At 40.7% G+C, this 20,739-nt stretch overlaps 1 protein-coding gene across 2 annotated transcripts in view; it reads right to left on the bottom strand.

Annotated features, from left to right (window-relative positions):
- The window catches only part of LOC130171604 (protein diaphanous homolog 3-like), a 161,429-nt gene that overhangs the window by 43,661 nt on the left and 97,029 nt on the right, over positions 1 to 20,739 (bottom strand). For both annotated transcript variants that reach the window (XM_056379666.1, XM_056379672.1), the window contains 3 exons: positions 15,160 to 15,295; positions 4,021 to 4,116; positions 3,287 to 3,349 (listed from right to left, as the gene is read on the bottom strand). In XM_056379666.1, the coding sequence (XP_056235641.1) occupies positions 3,287 to 3,349; positions 4,021 to 4,116; positions 15,160 to 15,295 (295 nt within the window). The remainder of the gene's footprint in view (positions 1 to 3,286; positions 3,350 to 4,020; positions 4,117 to 15,159; positions 15,296 to 20,739) is intronic.

Below are 20,739 nucleotides of genomic sequence, written 5' to 3'. Positions count from 1 at the left end.
ATTTGGTAAAGGGGTTTACCAACTTCATGAAGTGACCTTTACATCAATTTCAAGCTCTAGTTCAGAGCTATATCACACATGATAATTGTTAGGCCGGGTGTCACTAAAGACATCTGAAGTAATTGCTCCTAAAGACAGAGACCATTTATCTCTTCATAGATTCTCTCCCTCCCCACGCTCTCTTCATATTGGATCATTCCAGGACAAGAGCATTAAAGCACACACTTTTAATGCACCTTTGGCTTCTGCTGTCGTACTCACTTGGAGGCTCTTGCTCTCTGTCAAACACAACGATTTAAAAGAAAAAAAAAAGAAGTTATGTGATTGCCCTCTACATGTACGTCCGCACGCAAGCTTGGAAGTCAGCGAGGCTGTGATGAGGGCTTGCAAAGAAGGCTGAAATGACCGGTCAGTACCTGGAGAGATGTTTTCAGAAGGACAGAGTAAAAAAAAAAGCTATGGCCGCTTTACAGATTCAATAAGTCTCTTACACCTGTGTGGCTAACCACCATCGATCCATCATTCTGTGGAGTCCAATCCAATTTAGACGGTCGAGGAGCCCCAGAGCCCCGCAGCCTTATCCTAACCCAGACCACAGCCCCCACAAAGCCTGCTTACCTTCATCCCCTGAAGTCTACGGGTGTGTCTGTGCACTTTTATGTGTATGTGTATATGTGTGCTGAGGGGAGACTGCAGACCAAGCTAAACACCTAAGCTGCTGGCTCATGTTAAAGTGTGCTGAGCCAATTTAGGGTAGGGGAGGAGAGGAGATGAGAGACAGAGGAAGCTGAGAAAAATGCTGGGAACTCAGGACCAGGACCTTAACTCAAACCAAAGAGTACAAAAGGAGGAGAGCAGGAAGGAAGGCAGGGTGTGAGGAGATGAATGGAAGAAACAATATGCTCCCACTTGGTGAGCAGCAAACAGTGGAATAGATTGCAAGGAATCTTTTAATCCTCTTTTCTATTGCGAGGCAATCACACTCATCATGACTATGAAGCATTATAGCCATAATCGAACTACTCCACAGTCTCAAAGTCTCTTGATGGGGAGCACATCTATCGGCCATCTGATTTGTTTCTGCAGACAACAGACTGGGGCACTTAAATCTCCCTTGGTGCAAAAGCTTAATGGCATCATGCATGTTCAGATCGACCATTCAAATATCTCCCCTTCATCACTAATTACAGTATCTTCTGGTGCAGATGTTTCTGTTTTAATTCTCTTCCCTGCTCCACTGAAGTGTATCAACACCCCTGAGATCAATTATTAAAGGGTATTTAAAACTGTGAGAAACAGAGGTTGTAGGGTGGTGTGAAAGTGAAAGCAGCTGTTTAAGTGCTTGTGCTGCCGACTAAACTTCATCACCTCACAACTAAACCGAGAGCATCCCGTGGGTTTCGCTCACTCCACGGACTAAACCCAGGACAATTACGGCCTGGATCTCCTCATGATAGAAGGAGGGAAGGGAAATGGGAGAGAAGGGGTAAGGCAGGAGAAGTGGAGAGACTCCATACCAATAAAAAGCAATTATGTTTAGGGAGGGCCATTGTCAGACCATGAGAGTATAGAAGAAGACAGCGGGGATATGGGATGGTAGGGAAATGAGGAGGAGTGTTATTTAGGAGGCAGATGGCAGAGAGGGGGAAATTAAGATGAATGGGCACTGAGAGGGCTGAGCTGGTGCTGGGGCTGGGCAGAGAAAAGTAATTAGCTGTGTTTGCTCTGGGAGGCTGGCAGTGAGTATGATGCCTGCAGTGACAGACTAAAGCTTTGAGCTTTATTAGTCAACAAGGCCATATCTGAGGCTGCCAGCAGGGGGCAGCCAGGGCAGCAACCTTACAGGACCTTCTTACCTTTCACAACGTGGACACTGAGCGCCAGCTTCTTTATGCAAAGTAAATTATTTTTCCTCTAATCTCCTGTTAATACGACATACTTCTGACTTGTTCTCTCTTATACTTACTGACTGTCTCTCACACTCACACACACAATCAAAAAGCATCTGAGTCTAGCTATTTTTTTTTTCTACCACATTATTCCTTAGTTTCACCATTACCAACTGGCTCTATCTTTCATCCTCACACCATTTCTCTCCATTTCTTACGTTACAGCCACCTCTATCTGTCTCTTTCCTCCCACCCTGTATATCTACCTCCCCCTCGTCCCTTTCCAATCTAATTTCAGATAAGTCGTACCAGAACAACAGAGCAAGGCCCTTTATCATTGCCATCAATGATGTGGGTGGATTGAGCGTGAATAATTTTATTCATGTGTGCCTGTACCCAGCCCACTGGGATTCCAATTACAAGTAATAAGAGGTAATACGGTTACAGCGTAATTTTTTTTTTTTTCTTTTTTTTAAAGTGCCTCAGTGATGGTTGTAGAAACCCTTTGACAAGAGAAGAAAGCTATTGTTTATTTTAGCGAGACCTGAAAGTACAATATCTGTTCACAACTATGAATATTACAAGACAATTTAATTTGGTGTCATTAGTATCTCATCCAATCTTCACTCCCAGGAAGTCATACAGATAAACACATTTACTCTTGCCCTTTTTACATTAAAATATTAATTGGAGTTTCTTTTCTTAGTGACATTCATTCATGAATTACCCCTAGGGGATGAATAAAGTAAATATCTATCTAGCTATCTATAGAACACAGTAAATGCTCTAAGCTACAAGTGGCTTATGTCCATTTGTACCATGCATTTATTCTGTATATTTGACCTGAGTGCACATGCCTCAACGCTGTTCAAAGGAATACAGTTCATGGGTCCGCAGTGGGAAATTCGAGACAAAAAGAAACTTATTCTGTCCACAATATTTTAGGACACTTGACTAGCCTCCTTCACATAAGGTTTAGAAAATGTCAAAGAGCGCAACTGCATTCAAAAGCATACAATAGGGTTGAACTCAAAGTGCTGCAGTTACTGAACAATTTAGAAGCCTTATCAAACTGAGCCGCCAGAGCTGCCCACACACTGCTTTCAAAGAATCTCCACTCTGCCTCTCTCAAAGGCAGCACATGGCACTGCCTCAAACTGTTTTAGCAATGCCCTTTCACACTTTCAGAAGGCACAATGCCAGGCAAGACACAAGGTCACAAAAAAAAACAGCTGAAAAGGTCACTGGACACACAATAAAGCAGGACATATGAACTGTCAGTGGGAATTTGCATCGCATGCAAGAGATGTTTAAGGCAGATTTCCAATAGCAAATAAAAGACAGAGGTGAGCATGCTTGAGGCTTTAGCTTTGTGAGCTTTTTCCGATTTGTTTTACCATGGTTAACAGGCCTGAGAACCTGGCGGAAGGAGCGTGGGCTGATCGTCTGCTGCTGGTTATCTGTAGGGAGGGCAGTGAACAAATAATGCCAACATATACAGTAATAGAAAGGATCAAAAAGATAATGAGGAAGCATTTACCAGCCCAGGAGTGGCTGTGAAATTCATCAACATGAAATACAGCTGTCAATAGCCCCAAAAGTTTAACTGTGAATCCATTCAATACATTGACAGATCCCATCTTGGATTCACAAAATGAGTTTGTTCTTTCAGTTTTTCAATTGCTGTGTTTGGATTTAAGACTGCCAGAAAAACAAACAAACAAACAAAACAAACAAAAAAAAAACATAGCTGGGCGTGTATTGGCTTTTACTGGGATCCAAAAATCAAACAATTGTAGTAATGTTGTCAGGCTGAGGATTCTCTGGCATTGTGCTGCTAGCAAGCATGTGTACAAACAACAAGCTAGTACATTTTTGCAAGTGACTGAGAGTGTTTGAGCCAAGGTATGAGAGCCCAAGGATGCATTCAATTCACTCAGCCTTTAAAAACAAAACAAAAAAATGCATCAAGTTGGCAGGTAGGGACCAGAATTCATTATGATTTTTTAACATCTGACTGGAATTACAACATTGTCCATAGTCTTTTTCCAGACAAAATGGCTAATGAGCTTTAAGTGTCTTTGTTTACCTTTGTTTGGTTTTAAATGAAGGTAAAAGATATGAGACTCACCTCTGGGTCTTGGCGCTCTCTTCCTGCGGTCTCTGAATGCGGCTCCTGACTGTAGGGCTTCCAGCAAACTATCCATCACACCTGTCTCATCATTCTCTGAAAATCACAGGAGGAAAAAGGATGAGGGGGTGTTAGAAGACAGAGGAGAAGTAAAGAAAAAAAATCAGTTAAGGTGGAGTTTCTTTTAGTGGTTAGGTTTTCCATACTGATTGCTGATTTGGAACTCACAATAGCTGACCACATTATAACCACATCACATGAAAAGGCTTGAACAAGCACCTACTTTATCATATGTATATTCACTTTATTAAAGGGCTACAGCCCTATATATGTCCTTTATATGATGGAACTAGTTCCAAGCAAATTCAGTAATGCGCAACTTGGCAAGTTATTGTAGACAACCTGCTGTGCAAATGTGCACCCTGGTGTTTGCAATCTTGTGCGATTTAAGTTATGCATTTTGCAGTTGACTAAAAAAAAAAAAAAATCATAAAGGGTGCTGCAGTAGTGGAGTAACATATACAGGAACATACGGTACACTGACAAGCTGGAATGGAAAGCTCAAACCTGACAACATTGTGTTTCACAGCATTTACTTTATTGAGTATAGAATACTTGTGACTCAAAATATCAAGGTCATGCTTTGTAAAAGGAAGGCAACTACCATGATGTCAATATATTATAGAAAGGGAAAAGCTTTGCAGATATGACATGTAAATCATGCCCTGTGTTGGTAGAGCTGAAAACCTGGCCCTGACACCTGAGGCAGAATGATGGACCTGGCTAGTGATTTGCAGAGAAAACAGCCTCCGGTGGATGGGAAAGAAAGAAGATAACAGGTATAAGGGAATATTCAGCGACAACACACACTGTCAATAAAAAGTTTATACTGTGGTTGTCATGCAAATGTGAATGTGAGTGTGTAGGTGTTTTCTCTTCAACAATGCCTCTGCTGCCTATAAAGTTGTACGCCTTTGTCAGCCACCATGCAGATGTGAAGGGCTGCTTGCCACTGAACTCTGGTCACTTACAGATGTACATTTTCATTACTGACACACTGGTTTTAAAAGCTACATGCTATGATGCTACCACAGTGGCGGTTTCATTACATTTGAATGCGGGATTTTGTTTGCATGTTGTGTGCATGTTGTCTATCAATCTCATTTTGCTGTTTAGTTTGTTTTTAATGTACTTCAAACTAGTATGAAAAAGAGGTGCTGTAACATGAGATGTTCAAAAAGAAAGATAAAGGATGAATGTGAAATGTGGGGAGAAAACTGGAACATGATATTAATTTAAACCTCACGATTCTTTTCAAAAACTATTAATATGGGTACTTTATACACTCACTAAGCACTTAATTAGGAACGCCTGCACACCTGCTGATTCATGCAATTAGCTTATCAGCCAATCATGTAGCAGCAGTCCAATGCATAAAATCCTGCAGATGCAGGTCAGGAATTCAGTTCATGTTGACGAACATCAAAATGAGGAAAAGAAAAGTGTGATCTCAGTGACTTTGACCGTGACATGATTGTTTGAGCCAGATGGTTTGAGTATTTCTGAAACTCTGATCTCCTGGCATTTTCATAGATAACAGTATCCAACAACAGTAAAAAACTGTTGTTGGATACTATTACTGAAACGCCTTGTTAATGAGAGAGGTCAGAGGAGAATGGCCGGACTGGTTGGAGCTGATAGAAAGGCTGCAGTAACTCAGATAACCACTCTAGTGAACAGAGAAGCATCTCAGAATCCACAACAGCAGAAGACCACATCAGGTTCCACTCCTGTCAGCACCAGAGAACAGAAATCTGAGGCTGCAGTAGACACAGACTCACCAAAACTGGACAGTTGACGACTGAAAAACTAAGCCTATTCTGACGAATCTCAATTTCTGCTTAGGCAGCAGATGGTGGAGTCAGAATTTGGCATCAACAGCATGAATCCATGGACCCAACCTGTCTTGTGTCAACAGTCCATACTGTTGGTGGTGGTGTAATGGTGTGGGGAATATTTTCTTGGCAGACTTTGGGCCCCTTAATACCAATCAATAATCATTTGAATGCCACAGCCTATCTGAGTATTGGTGCTGCCCATGTGCAGCCTTTTATGTCCACAATTTACCATCTTCTAATGGCTACTTCCACCAGGCTAATGCACCATGTCACAAAGCAAAATTCATCTCAAACTGATTTCATAAACATGACAATAAGTTCAGTGTACTTCAGTGGCCTCCCCAGTCACCAGATCTGAATCCAGTGGAGCACCTTTGGGATGTGGTAGAGTGGGAGACTCGCAGCATGAATGTGCATCTGACAAATCTGCAGAAATTATGTGATGCAATCATGTCAACATGGACCAGAATATCAAAGGAAGATTTCCGACATCTTATGAAACCCAATGCCATGAAGAATTAAAGCTGTTTTTTGGAACAAAGAGAGGCCCCACTATCAGTATGGTGTTCCTAATGAAGTGAGTGTATGTTCACATGCAAATAAACTGTGTTACTTTTAAGCAATATGAGATTGACTCATTTGTGTATGATGTGGTATAAAAAACGTTACAACTTCAGTGGCTGGTTGTACCATCAGCCACAGTGTGACTGCTGGGTCCCACTACTGATTTAGTGAAGGGTAGGAGGACATTGCCCTGATTAAGGTTCTGTGTGTTTTTCTCACTCCTCCATTTTATCTGACAATTCCCCATGGAACAATAAAACACACTGAAAGGAAAAAAAAAAAATCTAATTCTATGACTAAGAGTAGGACCTTGTGATACTACCAGGCCCTCTACTGGGCCAAATGGGAAAAATGTCATCAGTTGCTATATTAACACATGGGGCTCCATTTTTGTGAAACTGGGCACAGACACAAATTAAAGCACACATGGGTATGACAATCACATTTTTGCAATTTTGGTGAACAGAGGCAAAACTGCAATCCAGAACACTAGAACATTGCCACGCAAACTGAAAATAGGGTCAGAATGAGTTTGTTGTTGTTCGTTAGCAGGAGGCATATATTGCCAGAGGGCTGAGCTGGGGCAGGCTTCAATAATGGCCAATCATGCTGCCAGAGATCCAGACAGGCCAGCTTCCTTTTAAAAGAGAGTCCCAGGTTGTAAATGTGCAGCCTCCCAATTATGATTATACTGCATTCAAATACACTGCCTTGACTGAGTTGATTAGCTAATGCAGTCTGGTACAACAACTCCGCTATAAATCCTTCCTTAGTCACACTTGCAATTTTTGTTCAGTGTCAGAGAGGTGTTGACATAGCTCTGTGCATGTAAATGGGGGTAGGATACAGTCAGGTGTCTGGAAAAAACTTTCAACATAGTAAGAACTCTGATCACAATAGCAAAAAACATTTAAGAAATTAGGTTTGGTCAAGCGTCCTGTGTACTTGCAGTGGCAAGAAAAAGTAAGTAATAATAAATAACATACAATTCAGATGTAAAGGCCTACAAGTATTCACTTTAAGTCAACATGATCAACATGTACATAATGGTTGTCGTGATCAATTGACAATGATTGATCTTGACAGCAAAATATGTAAAATGTCCATTCCTGCACTTGAGTGAAATCAAAAGCCGCTCATTTGAGTAACTGTTTGAGTGTGTGATCTGTTTTATATATTCACAGATGTAGACAGGTTTGGTCTATTTCAAAAGTTATTAATGTGAACTGGGATTGCAGTCAGCGATCAACCTCTGAAGCTTGTCACCTCTGTCAGATGCCTACAAGCGCTTCTCATCTCTTTCAATCTGAGACCCTTTCATGAGCCATTTACTACAACCGCTACATTCATGCTGTACCATGGGGTCCAACAAACTGAAGTTTTCATCTTCTTTCATGCATACAGTATGTTTACAGCACCATGGTGGGTTTTTGGCACGTCTACAAAAACTGTCAATCAGTTCCACAGTACATGGTCCCTTTACTTCGCATTGCTGAAGCTATTGAGGGCAGAGGGTCCCCAGGAGTGTGGGCGGTGGTTGTACCCAAACCCCATGCCAGGCCGGGACTACAAACACACAAACACACACACACACACACAGTGGATATATCATGGCCCACTTCCTTGCCTGCCTGCCTCTATGTGTGCATTTGTGGTGCTTTTCATTCGCAACAGTTGCACCCCTCCTCTGGCTGATATGTGCGTAGTTCTTCATCATTACACAGAGTGGAGAGGCAGTAAGAATTTCTGAGCAAAACCAACGCTCCTCGACGTCCAAATTTGTCTCCACTGCTGTGGCAATTCATCACAGTCAGCAAGCTTTACACTCCCCACAACACACATAGACACATACACAAAAATACAGATGGAACACAGAAAACAGGCAAAAAGGAGCAGATCAATCTACTGCAACCTGCAGTGTGTGCCTTCATGTGTAGTACTCCGTTTGACTCCAACCCACAAGAACATGAAACACTTTGTGTGCCTCGGGAGGCAAGGAAAAACGAAACCCACTCAGATCTCCCGCCTCAGGAATATATGGGAGCAAAAACAGTCCAATTTTACACATCAATCAGAAGCAGCTCAGACAGGCCGAGACAGAAAACTGCTTTATAGAATGTAGACAAGTGGTGCTTTCAGACAGCCCTACACTGAAAATCATAACACATATTTATATACTCACACCCACATGCTCACAAACTTAGAGAGAGATCACAGACATGTCACATGGATTGCAATGGAGGAGGAACGCATGGCAGAGGAATATTAGTCAAGCTGGTAGCTGTGAAATGGGTTTGAAACAGTCATTCCGTTTGTGAAGGGTGGTGCTGAGGAGGATGTGGCGAGAGAACAAAGACTAGTGAGAGGAACGGGACAGTGAAGAGTGGTATCCCAGCTCTGGCAGCAGAGCTACTGATTGGGGCTTTGATGTGCACAATTCGCCTGCCTTTTTCTATTCTGCTGCATCTGGGATCAGAGCTCTCATGACAGGTGTGCAATGTGCACAGACATCTTTCTTTAACTTTTACAAAAAATGAAGACACTCTCAAACGCCAGCCTAGGCCTCACTGATGTCTATTTAAAGAATAATGTGTGCCTCACACAGATTTCTTCATTGTGGATCAACATTAAGCTCCAATTACCATGTTTTAGTAGTAAAAGAAAGCAGAAACTGAGCCAAAAGAGGTCTACTGTGACGCCTCTAGGTTGGCTGTCCTCTTTATTGGGAGAAAAGGAAAAAAAATGTGTGGAAATATGTGGTTAAATGTACAAATGTAGATGTACCAAGGCTCAGGTCAGATCGAAAAGAAAATAAAAGTAGAGAGGTGTTCACTCCACCACAAAACAAAAGAATAAACTCAGCAAGTGGAATCAGGACAAAGCTAAACCTCAACCTCTGGGAGAAGGCTATAGCGATCTCCCTGACTGTAGTGAAACTTCAATCACCATCTATGTAATCAGAGCCTGTTCAGACTGGCATTTTCAATTGTCTGGACACACAGCCTGTCTGTGTGTCGATGCCTACCCTCTATTCAGACTTGTACTACTGCCTCCCGCCACTTCACTCAACAGGATGTGGCACTTATCATCAGGACAATGACCCAGTTGTTGCATTGAGTAGCAGAGGTGGGCCAGAGCAAGGCAAGAAATAGGGTCAATTGGGCCGGGATGAAAAAGCTAAGGAGAGAAAATGACATGCCTGAGTACAACGAATGCAGGCCGACCACTGTGTTCCCTTGGACACTTAGGAGGCAAATGGTGCAATACGGCTAGTCAGTCTCCTCTCTCTCTCTCTATGGAATACTCTCTGTTGCAGTGGTACTTTGAGCAACAAGTAGCCAGGCCATTCATTGAATGGTGAACAGGGATATACAAATGACAGCCACGCATCATAACCTGCTATTCAATATTATAATAGGTCACTGTTAATCATTCTTGAAAATGCTGAATTTATTTGCTGCAAGGAAGAGTTTTCATTTGTCAAACTTAGCCAAGTAGCACACAGTGGCATAATCAGATAAAGCCTGTGATAAATCCATATATTCATAGAGAAACCACATAGCATCTTTAAAATGATTAAAGGTTCATTTATGGGCATGCACTCTATAATGAGGGGACACGAGAAGATTTTGCTTCATATTAGGAAACAACATAACAACTGCTTAAGGTGAAACGTTGTCAGTGGTTTGGGTTTGTCAGTTTGTTTGTTTGTTTGTTCTTCTGCCCTTTAGTGGCCAAGAGACATGACCAGTCCAGCACCAGTCGCAAGATGATAGCAGACTAAGTACAACATTAAACCCTAAAAAAACAACAGTTTCAAGAGTAACTGTACCCACTCTAATAATCTGGTTTGCACCACCAACTAGTGGGGACAACATGCCCTTGCCACAACCTGTGTAGCACTGATGTACTATAGCATTATAATACCATGCTATACCACAGCTGGGTTCAACAAAAACAGACTTGAAATTGGTCCGACAGACAAGGAGTGCAGTGAACATATGTTTTTCATTGCTCAAAAATATAGAGTGGAGTTGCTTTCTAACAACAAACCACCACTCAGTAGACATGAGGACATTGTTATCCTACTTGCCCACAGCAACACAGGTACCCAGCCCACAGTCCAGTGGGTTCACCAGTACAATCCCAGCTGAACTGTCCTCTAAAGGTATGAAGAACATAATACAATAGAATAAAATGAAAAAACAACTATTTTAGCACCACTGTAATGCTAATCCATGTTACTGAGGGCATTACTTTGCCTACACTATCTAAGAAAAAGCTCATGAGAATATATAGTAGCTAGCTCACACTTCGCATAAGGATTTTCCTTTCCCATGTCCCTCCCATGTTTTTAGCATCTTTGCATGCAGGGTTGCATCTCTAGCTGTTCTTCTATTTGACATCTTAATAGTTCATTGCTTGTAGCCATGTAGGGAATGTTAAATAAAGCTCTGATGTGTAATTTGTCGCTCCACAAACATTCCCGCTCCCAGCCTACCCTGGGAGTTAATGCAACAGATTTGTCATACACAAACCAGGCACAGCTAGAGGAAAAGGAAAAAACACCTATTCAATCTGAATTTCAATCTCCATAGGGCTCTATGCAAATGCATGCAAGCTGATGCTCTTGCTCTCTCAGACTGCCAGAACGCACCATACAGATGACGACACCAGGCTGGATATTATAGTGTAGATAGAAGCCCAGTCTGTGGCAGGTAAAAGAGATGGAGGAAAAGGAGGGAAAAAAACAGGGACAACCTCACATTTAGGAATACATAAGTATGCAAAGCTAAAACCAAACCAAATGCAGATACCTGTCGCAGGTAAAGAAGCTAAAATCCATTTTGATCATTTCCTCCAGGAAACCCTCCCCCCTTCTTTCCCCTGTCTCTCATTGCTGTGCCCTTCAGCATAATGTGGATATGCAGCCTCTCTGGGGCTTTTTAGGGAATTGATGGATAATCAGATGATTACACAGAAAATCTCCATTGAGGACAATCCATCCTGACAAACAAAGAGAAAGCTCTTTAGTTAATAAATAGGCTGAGAGACAGACAGAATGAGAGACAGAGTGAGAGTGTGAGAGAGAGAGTGAGTAAATCCTGTCCTGTGTTGGCAGCACAATGCCAAATCTCTATCACATATTCATTTCATCCCAACAGTCTGTCTGTGTGTGTCTGTGTGTTTCTCTGTGTGTTTGTGTGTGTGTTTGTGTGCATTTGTGTGTGTGTGTCATACATTGCCAGAAACATCATTTTTTGGGGTTGTCACTGAGTTTGCCTTTAGCTTTATCTTAATTTGAGCGTATCTAAATAAATTTCAAGCTCTAGGCATATTTGTATAAGCCTTCATGACAAAATTTGGCTGGAGTTTAGTCTTATGATTTTCTTATTTCTGAACTACTTTTCTCAAATAGAAAAGTTTACAGTTAAACACAACTCAACACACAATTACAGGAGAAAGAAGTACAAGCTGTCAATCTGAGCGAGTTACAAACTTAACATGCAAGAGTTATTAAAACTCGCACAAGGATAAATAATGATATACAGCTCCAATAAAATTAACAGAGGTCCCTTTTATTGGTTTACAACACTGGAACAAAATGTATGTACTAATTATTGTTTCACTGATTAACAAAAAAATTACTCTAATGCCACAGTGAAGACAAACAGATTTAAATTAAGTACTAATATAAAACCCCAAATTCTTGATTAAATAAGGATTAATATGAGGCGACAATTAAAGCTTTGACTTTATGTGGATAGGTTATTATCATCTGGACTCTATAATTTTCCCCTTTCTTCCTCACGAAACTGCTTTCACTCTGTTTAGCTGAATGTTTTTTGTTTTTTTTTTCCAGGATTTCTCTAAATTCTACTGGATTCATTTTACTCTCTTCTTTCACACGCCTTCCAGGGTCTTCTGCAAGGAAGCATCCCAAAAGCATGATGCTGCCACCAACATGCTTCATGCTTGGGAAGGGTGCATTTCCGCTCATGAGTGGTGTTTGGCTTAAAGCAAACAAATTGTTTTGTAAGACGGACAAAAAGCTCAATTTAAGTCTCATCAGAATGCGGAACATGTAAAAATGTATAGTATCTACCTCTATCTCTCTCCCTTTGTCTCTGTCTCTCATTCACACACACACACACACACACACACACACACACACACACACACACACACACAGACACACACACACACACACACACACACATATACCTACACAGACATGGTGTCTGGCAATACCTGCAGAAACAGAGCATTGCCTCAAGCCTACATCTGCAGACCATTCACTACCAATTGATGGATATTACCGCTCCTGCCTAATATAAACACAGCCCATACAAAAATGGCCTATTGGTGGTAGTTCATTTTTTGGCTTTAACTCTGTTGCTGGTGTTTCCAGATAACCGCAGCAGGGTTGACAGATACAGTACAGCTATTGGACAAACACACAGTACCATAACCTATCAACTAGAATCTTGTTCATTCATTTCAACTGGACATGACCCTTCATTTGGATGGGCCCAGCACTATAAAAGTTCAGGCACTCCGTGGGAGATGGCAACAATTGAGAGATGTCCAGTTTGTATTATGTCTTAGCCAAGAAAGGCCTTGGTTTGGCTAGATAGTATGCCCACAGCAGTACTTTGGCCTAGATGGAGCATGGTGGTTCTCTCCTAGCACTCTTAACGTCTACAGGAGTGCTGCAGTGGCTGGCATAGTCATGTTAGCTATAGATGCTGGTGCAGAGCTGGGACTGCCAAGCTCAACTGCTTTGCCAGCCTTGGCTTTGGCACTGGAAATGGGTCTGGAGGCTGCAATGTTGAACAAGTTTCTGGCATCAGTGGTTTTCCAAAGGGGAAGAGGGGAGAAAAAAAAAGAAAAACAACTGACAGTTGGAACCAGATGCTCTGGCATAAGGTAGACATTGCCTTCTTCATAGCTATGTCTGAACCTGCGGAACCTGCTTGGTAAACAGAGCTATCATTCTAGCTACACTGTCCCTCAGGGTCACAACAGTGGACAGTGTTTGAAAAGAGTAAGGTATTGTAAAGTATATGTAGAAGTCTTCGAAAAAAAACGCCCTAAACATCTGCTGACAATATGCGAGCATGTGTTAAAAACACCAAGTACAAAAGTGGATAACATCTTGCTAAAATATACACAAAGCTGAAATCATAGATCTATCCATCAATAAGGGAAGTAATCAGTATAATTACTTGTCCAGCGCAGTGGAAAAACAAAGGAGACTCAACAGCATGTTTCGGATAACAAAATACCACATTGTCAAAGCAAAACCAGAGGTCCAACTCTGAAACTGTACACAACCCATCACACTCTTATCAGTGAGCAACATATCCATCATAAAGCTCGAAAACTGTTACACTTATTCTTAGTAACATGTGGTAAACATTAACATGTAGTAACCGTGTTGCCTTAAACAAGGTATTCTTTACTCACCAGTTTCTAGGCAAAAGTGTCACATTAATACAATAAAATTCAAAGCTAAGAGCAAATTTGTGGCACACATGGTGCTGTGTTAGTGGGTTCATGTTGCTTCAGATATCAGTGAGACATCAAATATTATCCATGAAGTCCATTTTGAGTAACAGGTCCATGAGTTTATAGAAATAAATTGTTACACATGACAAAGTATCATCATCCCAGACATCTGAGAAATCTTTGGTACCTTCTTAAAATGTTTTAACTTGGAAAATGATTGCTCTTTCCCACTTTTTGTGACAAGCATATTTTAAACTCAATGGATTAGAAGAAATGATTTTTCATGCTGCATTTAGCTGCATTTTTATGACCGCCAAGCAGCTGAACACCAAACCTTTTACTTGCAGCCTAGTTCATCACTTATGCTTTTCAACATAAAATGTTAGAAGAAAGTGTAAGGGTACTAACATCAATTGTGAATGTGAACTTTGTATCAAGTTGTAAGCGATTCAATCATCAGTCTTTGTGGACTGTGGCATAACATTCTGCTCAGCCAAAAAGTGTAACTCATTGGATGAAGTTACAGAGGCCGTCCTTCAACCAGTTAACCTGGGTAACCTGGTCATTTAGCAATTACCTATCCTGCTAAAGTGTCTTGTAGCAATACACTGAAACCCTACAATCCTGACAAATGCTGCCTAACCTCCAAAGAAGGGGTCACAGAAGATGTGAATTTCTCTACTTAAATTGATAACCTTTCATCAGTTATCATAATATTACCTTTAAATGGTTCAAAGTTGAAATCTGTACAATGCAACACGTCTAGAACCCTGTTAAACTGTCCACAAATCAAGGGAAGGCAACACATATGGCACAATAACATGACACAGTGTGTGTTACCAAAATTACATTGAATAGATTAATTGTCAGCTAACAAAGATTTTGTTGTTATTTTGTCATATATATATATATATATATATATATATATATATATATATATATATATATATACACACACACACACACAACGGGTAATTATAATCACAAGAACACTGTGTGTAGATGTGGGTTTTCCTCTAATCCATTAAAATCGGACTTAAATTCGTTTGATAAATGAGAGCCATTTCCTTGAGTGATCTCTTACACCATTTGAACCTAGATTGATTTAGCACAGTTTCCTGTAAAGGGCTCAGTTGACAGGAGAAGCAGATTGAACAGTTTCTACCTGCATTGACTTCCAGCAACCTCCTCTTCTTCTGCTGTCTCTCCTGCTTTTCACGCTCAGCCTTCTCCTTTGCCGCCCGTGCTCTCCTCTGTTTCTCCTCTGACTCCCTCCGCCGCAGGTTCTCCTTCAGTGCTTGCTGTTTGTGTGTGTGTGTGTGTGTGTGTGTGTGTGTGGGTTGTGAGAGGAGACAGAAAGAAAGAAAAAACAAGACGGATTGCTAAGTGGGGTTAATTACAGTAGTGTAGAGCTTGTCAAAGTCAGAGGCAGCTGTCAAACCCTGCAGACATCTTTATCAGGCACTATTACAGTCAAATGAAGCTTCTAAGGTACATTTTCACTCTGGTCCTGTCAGACGCAAAACAACTGGAGTGATGGAGTGATGGAACAATGACCTAAAGACATGAATAAAAGCTGCTAGTCCAGTGTTTCCACTACGTACATTTTGCAGTGGCAGCCTGGCGCTGCAAATAACTGCCATGGCGGCAATGTCATGTAGTTGCAATTACATGACTCTGCAGATGTGTTTTAATTTGAAACGGATACAGGAAGTGGAGACATGTCGCGACACCCAGCTGAGGCAAGAAGAAGAGAAAAAAAAAAGACAGAAGGGAATAAAAATTGGTATTATCTGTTGATACTCACTCCAACCACTGATGTATTACGCGCACGCACCACCACAACAAAAAACCCTTCCTAGCCGAAACATGGTGGTCTTTTTAAAAACAGTATTTTCTGTTCTAATTTTGACTCTTTCCTGCACATTCAAAAACAACAAATATTTATTTAATTTTTTTAAGATGAAGACTCTTTTTAAATATTTTGCTTGTTCTCCTGTGTTTTTCTCTTTTAAAACATACCGGGCAGCATAACCTTAAAAGAAATGAAAGAAACAAAAAATTCCTGTGTATAAAAAAAAAGGAAAAAAATGTGCAATACTAAAAATATATTTATATATAAAATATGAAAATGAATCAAGTATCAAATCACCGTGTGTTTGTATGGCTGTGTATACAGTAAGTGAAACACCTTCAGCATCACCTGGTGGCAACTGTGTGAGCTTTGTCCAGTCAATTAACAGCAGGTGAGCATTGCTAACTGCAGTGCAATTCAATAGCAACAGGCTGTAGAGTAGATGTTGAGCTGAACACAGGTGTTGCTGGTGTGTGGATAGATGTTTATAGTCTCCCACACCACCTGTGGATCAGCTGCAAACACATATCCACATTCAAAAACCACCTGAATTTGACAGAAAGGGACTATACGATAGAAATAAATCCATTATTAGATCCAATTTAAATTATGAGCTTCTGGCATATACTTAGGAGATCGTGTGTTTATTTTTACACAAGTATGGTGCATGTACTGTCCTGCCTTGGACATATATACAATACAAAAATCATGTGCTTCTATGCTAGTCTTTTTCTCCTCATCAATCAACTGTTCTGACTGTAATTTTTCAGTACCTGCAGTGTCTGACTGAAATTATAGAATTACAATATAATAAATGTGGTATTTCTTTTTCTGCGTAAAATGAAGTTTGACTCAAATGATGATCCATGAAGAATAGCGACTCCTGCTTATTTCAAGGAAATGCTGACGGGTCAGCTTCAATCACATTTGCAATCATTCATCTTTTCTTTTTTGTCAGGCCTTTCTGCTCACAGAGCACAGCAATAAAATGGGGAAAAACTGAGCAAATCTGTGTACATCCTTCTATAAAAATAAATGGACTACAAAAGCAAGTTAACAATATGCAAGGATAATGAGAAGACGTAAGTTGACTGACCTTCCTTTTTTGACCATCGGGCAGTTTTTCAGGAACTCTTAGAGCTATTCATATAGTTTAGGTGCATTTCAACCACAGAACCCTAGTTCAAGCTTATGGGTCCCAATTTTATTTCTCATTCTTGAATGTTGAATGTTGAACTGAAATATCAGGTCTTGGGAAAGGGTTGTCTTTAAGTGTTATTGACATTCAAACAAACTGATGAAGCCAACTTCTAAACTTGTCAAAAAAATGTAATTAATTCCACCCTGTCTGTCTATGAAGATTGATTCAGTTTATGGGCATGGTATCTACTGTATATCAACCACTTCAGGCAGGCTCTATAATCCCTGTGCCAAAAGGCTGTTAAACTCATACGATGCTGTCGATAGCTCAATAATGCCACAGACAAGAGACAGACTGCATATGATTTAATAGAGTGCTAGCATGATTGCCACCCTGATCAATATCCAGTCACTTAAAGCAAGGGAGTCTGGGCTTTTATCAAACACCCAAGCTCTTCCTCCTCATCTCCCCTCCTCTTGCGTTATTCACACAGCCCAGCTAGACAGGCAGGTCAGTGGAAGAATGCCAAACCAGCATGAACGGACGCACACAAAAGCACACGTTACATGAACTGTGGAGTATAGAGGGAGCTACAGTGGAAAAATAAAGAGGCACTAGCAGTATCATATTAAGTCAGCATACAAGTGGCCATTGTTGGACATTATATAGCCAACTTGAAATACAATTCAGCATAGTCGATTTAGCGTCAACAAGCTATATGAATTACAGAGAAATGACAACTTGAGTAAACACTCTGAATTACTGATAGTAGGGGTTTGACAATATATAACATTCACAATTTGATACAGCTGCACCATTCTTAGCATATGCTTTAATCAAGTATTCTCTATGGCTGAAAGTTTTATTTTTTCTTATTCATGAACACACGACCAGGCGATTGTGCTTTGTTGACACGCAAACATACAGTAAACATCTATCTAAACCAACAAATAAAAAGACAATACTAGCTAATGACACTGATGAGTACCACTCAGGTTTGCAGAGAATGTAGGAGGAAAGTGCTGAAGGAGAGGAGAGGGGAGATGAATACCAAATGACTGAGACTGAAGCTGTTCAGAGCTCTATTTTTAAATGAAACCAACTCCTCCACAAAATTAACTTTGATTTGATGGAATGACTGTCGGTTGCTCGTGGCAACCACTGATTCACAAATGACTATATTCTTAATGGGCATCCAATTTGGTAAATTATGGGCAGAGAAAATGAGCAAAAAAGAAAAGGGAAGAACAAGAGCACTGACGCATAATATATTTATAATAAGGTACAATTAAATGATCCCAGGTTACAAGTAGACAGCTGTGATGGATACCTAATGCTCAGTCTAAAATCTGACACTCCTTCCCCTCTTTGCCATCAAGGAGCTCTCTCATTAAAAAGTCAAATTCAATTACTAAAACAGAATGTAAACATACTCGCACTATATCAACCAAACAGAACTGGAGCCTCGACATATGCAATTTTAAACAGACGACGATCTAGTCAGTGGTAGAATTAGTGTAATTTTTTATTGTCTATTATATTTAATAACATATAGTTTTAAATTATTAAAAGATGTATGTTTAGTTTGTCTGGCAACAAAAGCAAGATAAAACCTCAAGATGCCTCGTAAACCTACGACGCAAATTTGTTAATTAGCAATATGCACAAAGTACAGCTGAGGATGGGGAAGTCATTAGTTTTGCAATTATGTACTCATTAAGCAGAGTACTGATGATAGTGCTGGATCAAAGGTCAGGAAAATCAAAGTTATTATAATTCTTCCTGAGGGGACCATGAATGCCTGTACCAAATTTCACTATAATCCACGCAATAGTTATTGAGATATACACTCACCAAGCAATTTATTAGGAACACCATACTAATACTGGGTTGGGTCTCCCATTTTGCTCAAAACACCCTCATTACTTCATGGCATGGATTCCACATGTTGGAACTATCCTTTTGAAATTCTGGTTCATGTTGATTCCATCAAATCATTTCTTCAGATTTGTCAGTCTCTCGCTCTACCACATCCCAAAGGTGTTCTACTGGATTCAGATCTGGTCACGGGGGAGGCCCCTGAAGTTCACTGAACCCATTGTCATCGTCATGAAACCAGTTCAAGGCGGCTTTTGGTGCATTATCCTGCTGGAAGTATCCATTAGAAAATGGTAAATTGTGGACATAAAAGTATGCACATGGGCAGCAACATCACTCAGATAGGCTGTGGCATTCAGACCATGATTGATTGGTATTAAAGGGCCCAAAGTCTGCCAAGAAAATATTCCCTACACCAGAATGCCACCACCACCAGCCTGGACTATTGACACAAGGCAGGTTGAGTCCATGGATTCATGCTGTTGATGCCAAATTCTGACTCTACCATCTGCTGCTGCCAAAGCAGAAGATTAATCAGACCAGGCTATGTTTTGTCGATCTTCAACTGCCTAGTCTTGGTGAGTCTGTGCCCTCTGCAGCCTCAGATTCCTGCTCTTGGCTGAAAGGAGAGAAACCTGACGTAGTCTTCTGCTGCTGTAGCTCATCCGCTTCAAGGTGCGACGTGTTGTGCATTCTGAGAAGCTTTTCTGCTCACCATAATTGTAAAGAGTGGTTATCTGCGTTACTGTAGTCTTTCTGTCAGCTCCAACCAATCTGGCCATTTTCCTTTGACCTCTCTCACCTGGAGGGTGTTTCTGTCCACAAAAATGCTGCTCACTCAAAGTTTTTTTGTTTTTGGCACCATTGTAAGTGAAAATCCCAGGGGAAAAAGAGTCCAGTCAATCCGGCAACAATTACGGCACGGTGAAAGTCACTGACATCACAATGTTGTCCCCCAAGCTCATGTTTGGTGTGAACATTAACGGAAGCTCCTGACCTGTATCTGCAGGATTTTATGCACTGCTGCCACATGATTAGCTAATTGGATAATTGCATGAATAAGCAGGTGTTTCTAATAAAGTGCTTAGTGAGTGCATCGATAACAACCAAAAATACCCTAAAGGAGTTTTAAATCGAAAAAAAAAAACAAAAAAAACAAACAAAAAAAAAACAACTGGACTTGATTATTTGTCTGGGAAGACCTTTCACCTCTCATCCAAGAGGCTTCATCAGTTCATGTACGCATCTGACCAGGCTGGTCCCAGTCTTCCCAGCCAAATAATCAAGTCCAGTTGTTTTTTTCGATTTAAAACTCCTTTAGGATACTATGACCTGGACAAATGAGAATATGCACAGGCTAACCAAAAATACCAATCCGCTAAATACACTTGAAGAAAAGTCAGGGGATCACAAAAGTCAATAGAATACATGCATGTGTACGTATAATTTTGTGCCAATCCATCAAGTAGAGGTTGAGATATTTTACTGAATGAGTGAAAATTTTGACCCACTGGTGGCACTAGAGGAGAAACTAGTCATTAGGATTCATCTAAGGACCTTGAATATTGGTAGGAAATTCCATTGTAATTCATCCAATAGTTTTTTTAGACCAAAGTGATGGACCCACTGACCGACCAACCAACCAACAAAGGTTGAGGTTGCCAATCATGGAGACGTGCCTAGACCACGGCTGAAAATGACTGGCAGATGGTTTCAATAATATGCCTATGCAGATCCATAGAGATAGTCTGTAAAGGCAAAATTACATCTAATCTAACTGGTCCCTTTACTGCCGCCAGCAGCCCAGGAAAACAATGATTAGTCAATAATTTGTCAATTCAGCAAGTAGGCCTGTTTAAGAGGATGAAGCT

Source organism: Seriola aureovittata, chromosome 1 (genome assembly GCF_021018895.1).
Source record: "Seriola aureovittata isolate HTS-2021-v1 ecotype China chromosome 1, ASM2101889v1, whole genome shotgun sequence".
Taxonomy (NCBI): domain Eukaryota; kingdom Metazoa; phylum Chordata; class Actinopteri; order Carangiformes; family Carangidae; genus Seriola; species Seriola aureovittata.
The sequence above is the reverse complement of the archived record's forward strand: the minus strand, read 5'-3'. Positions and strand labels throughout refer to the sequence as shown.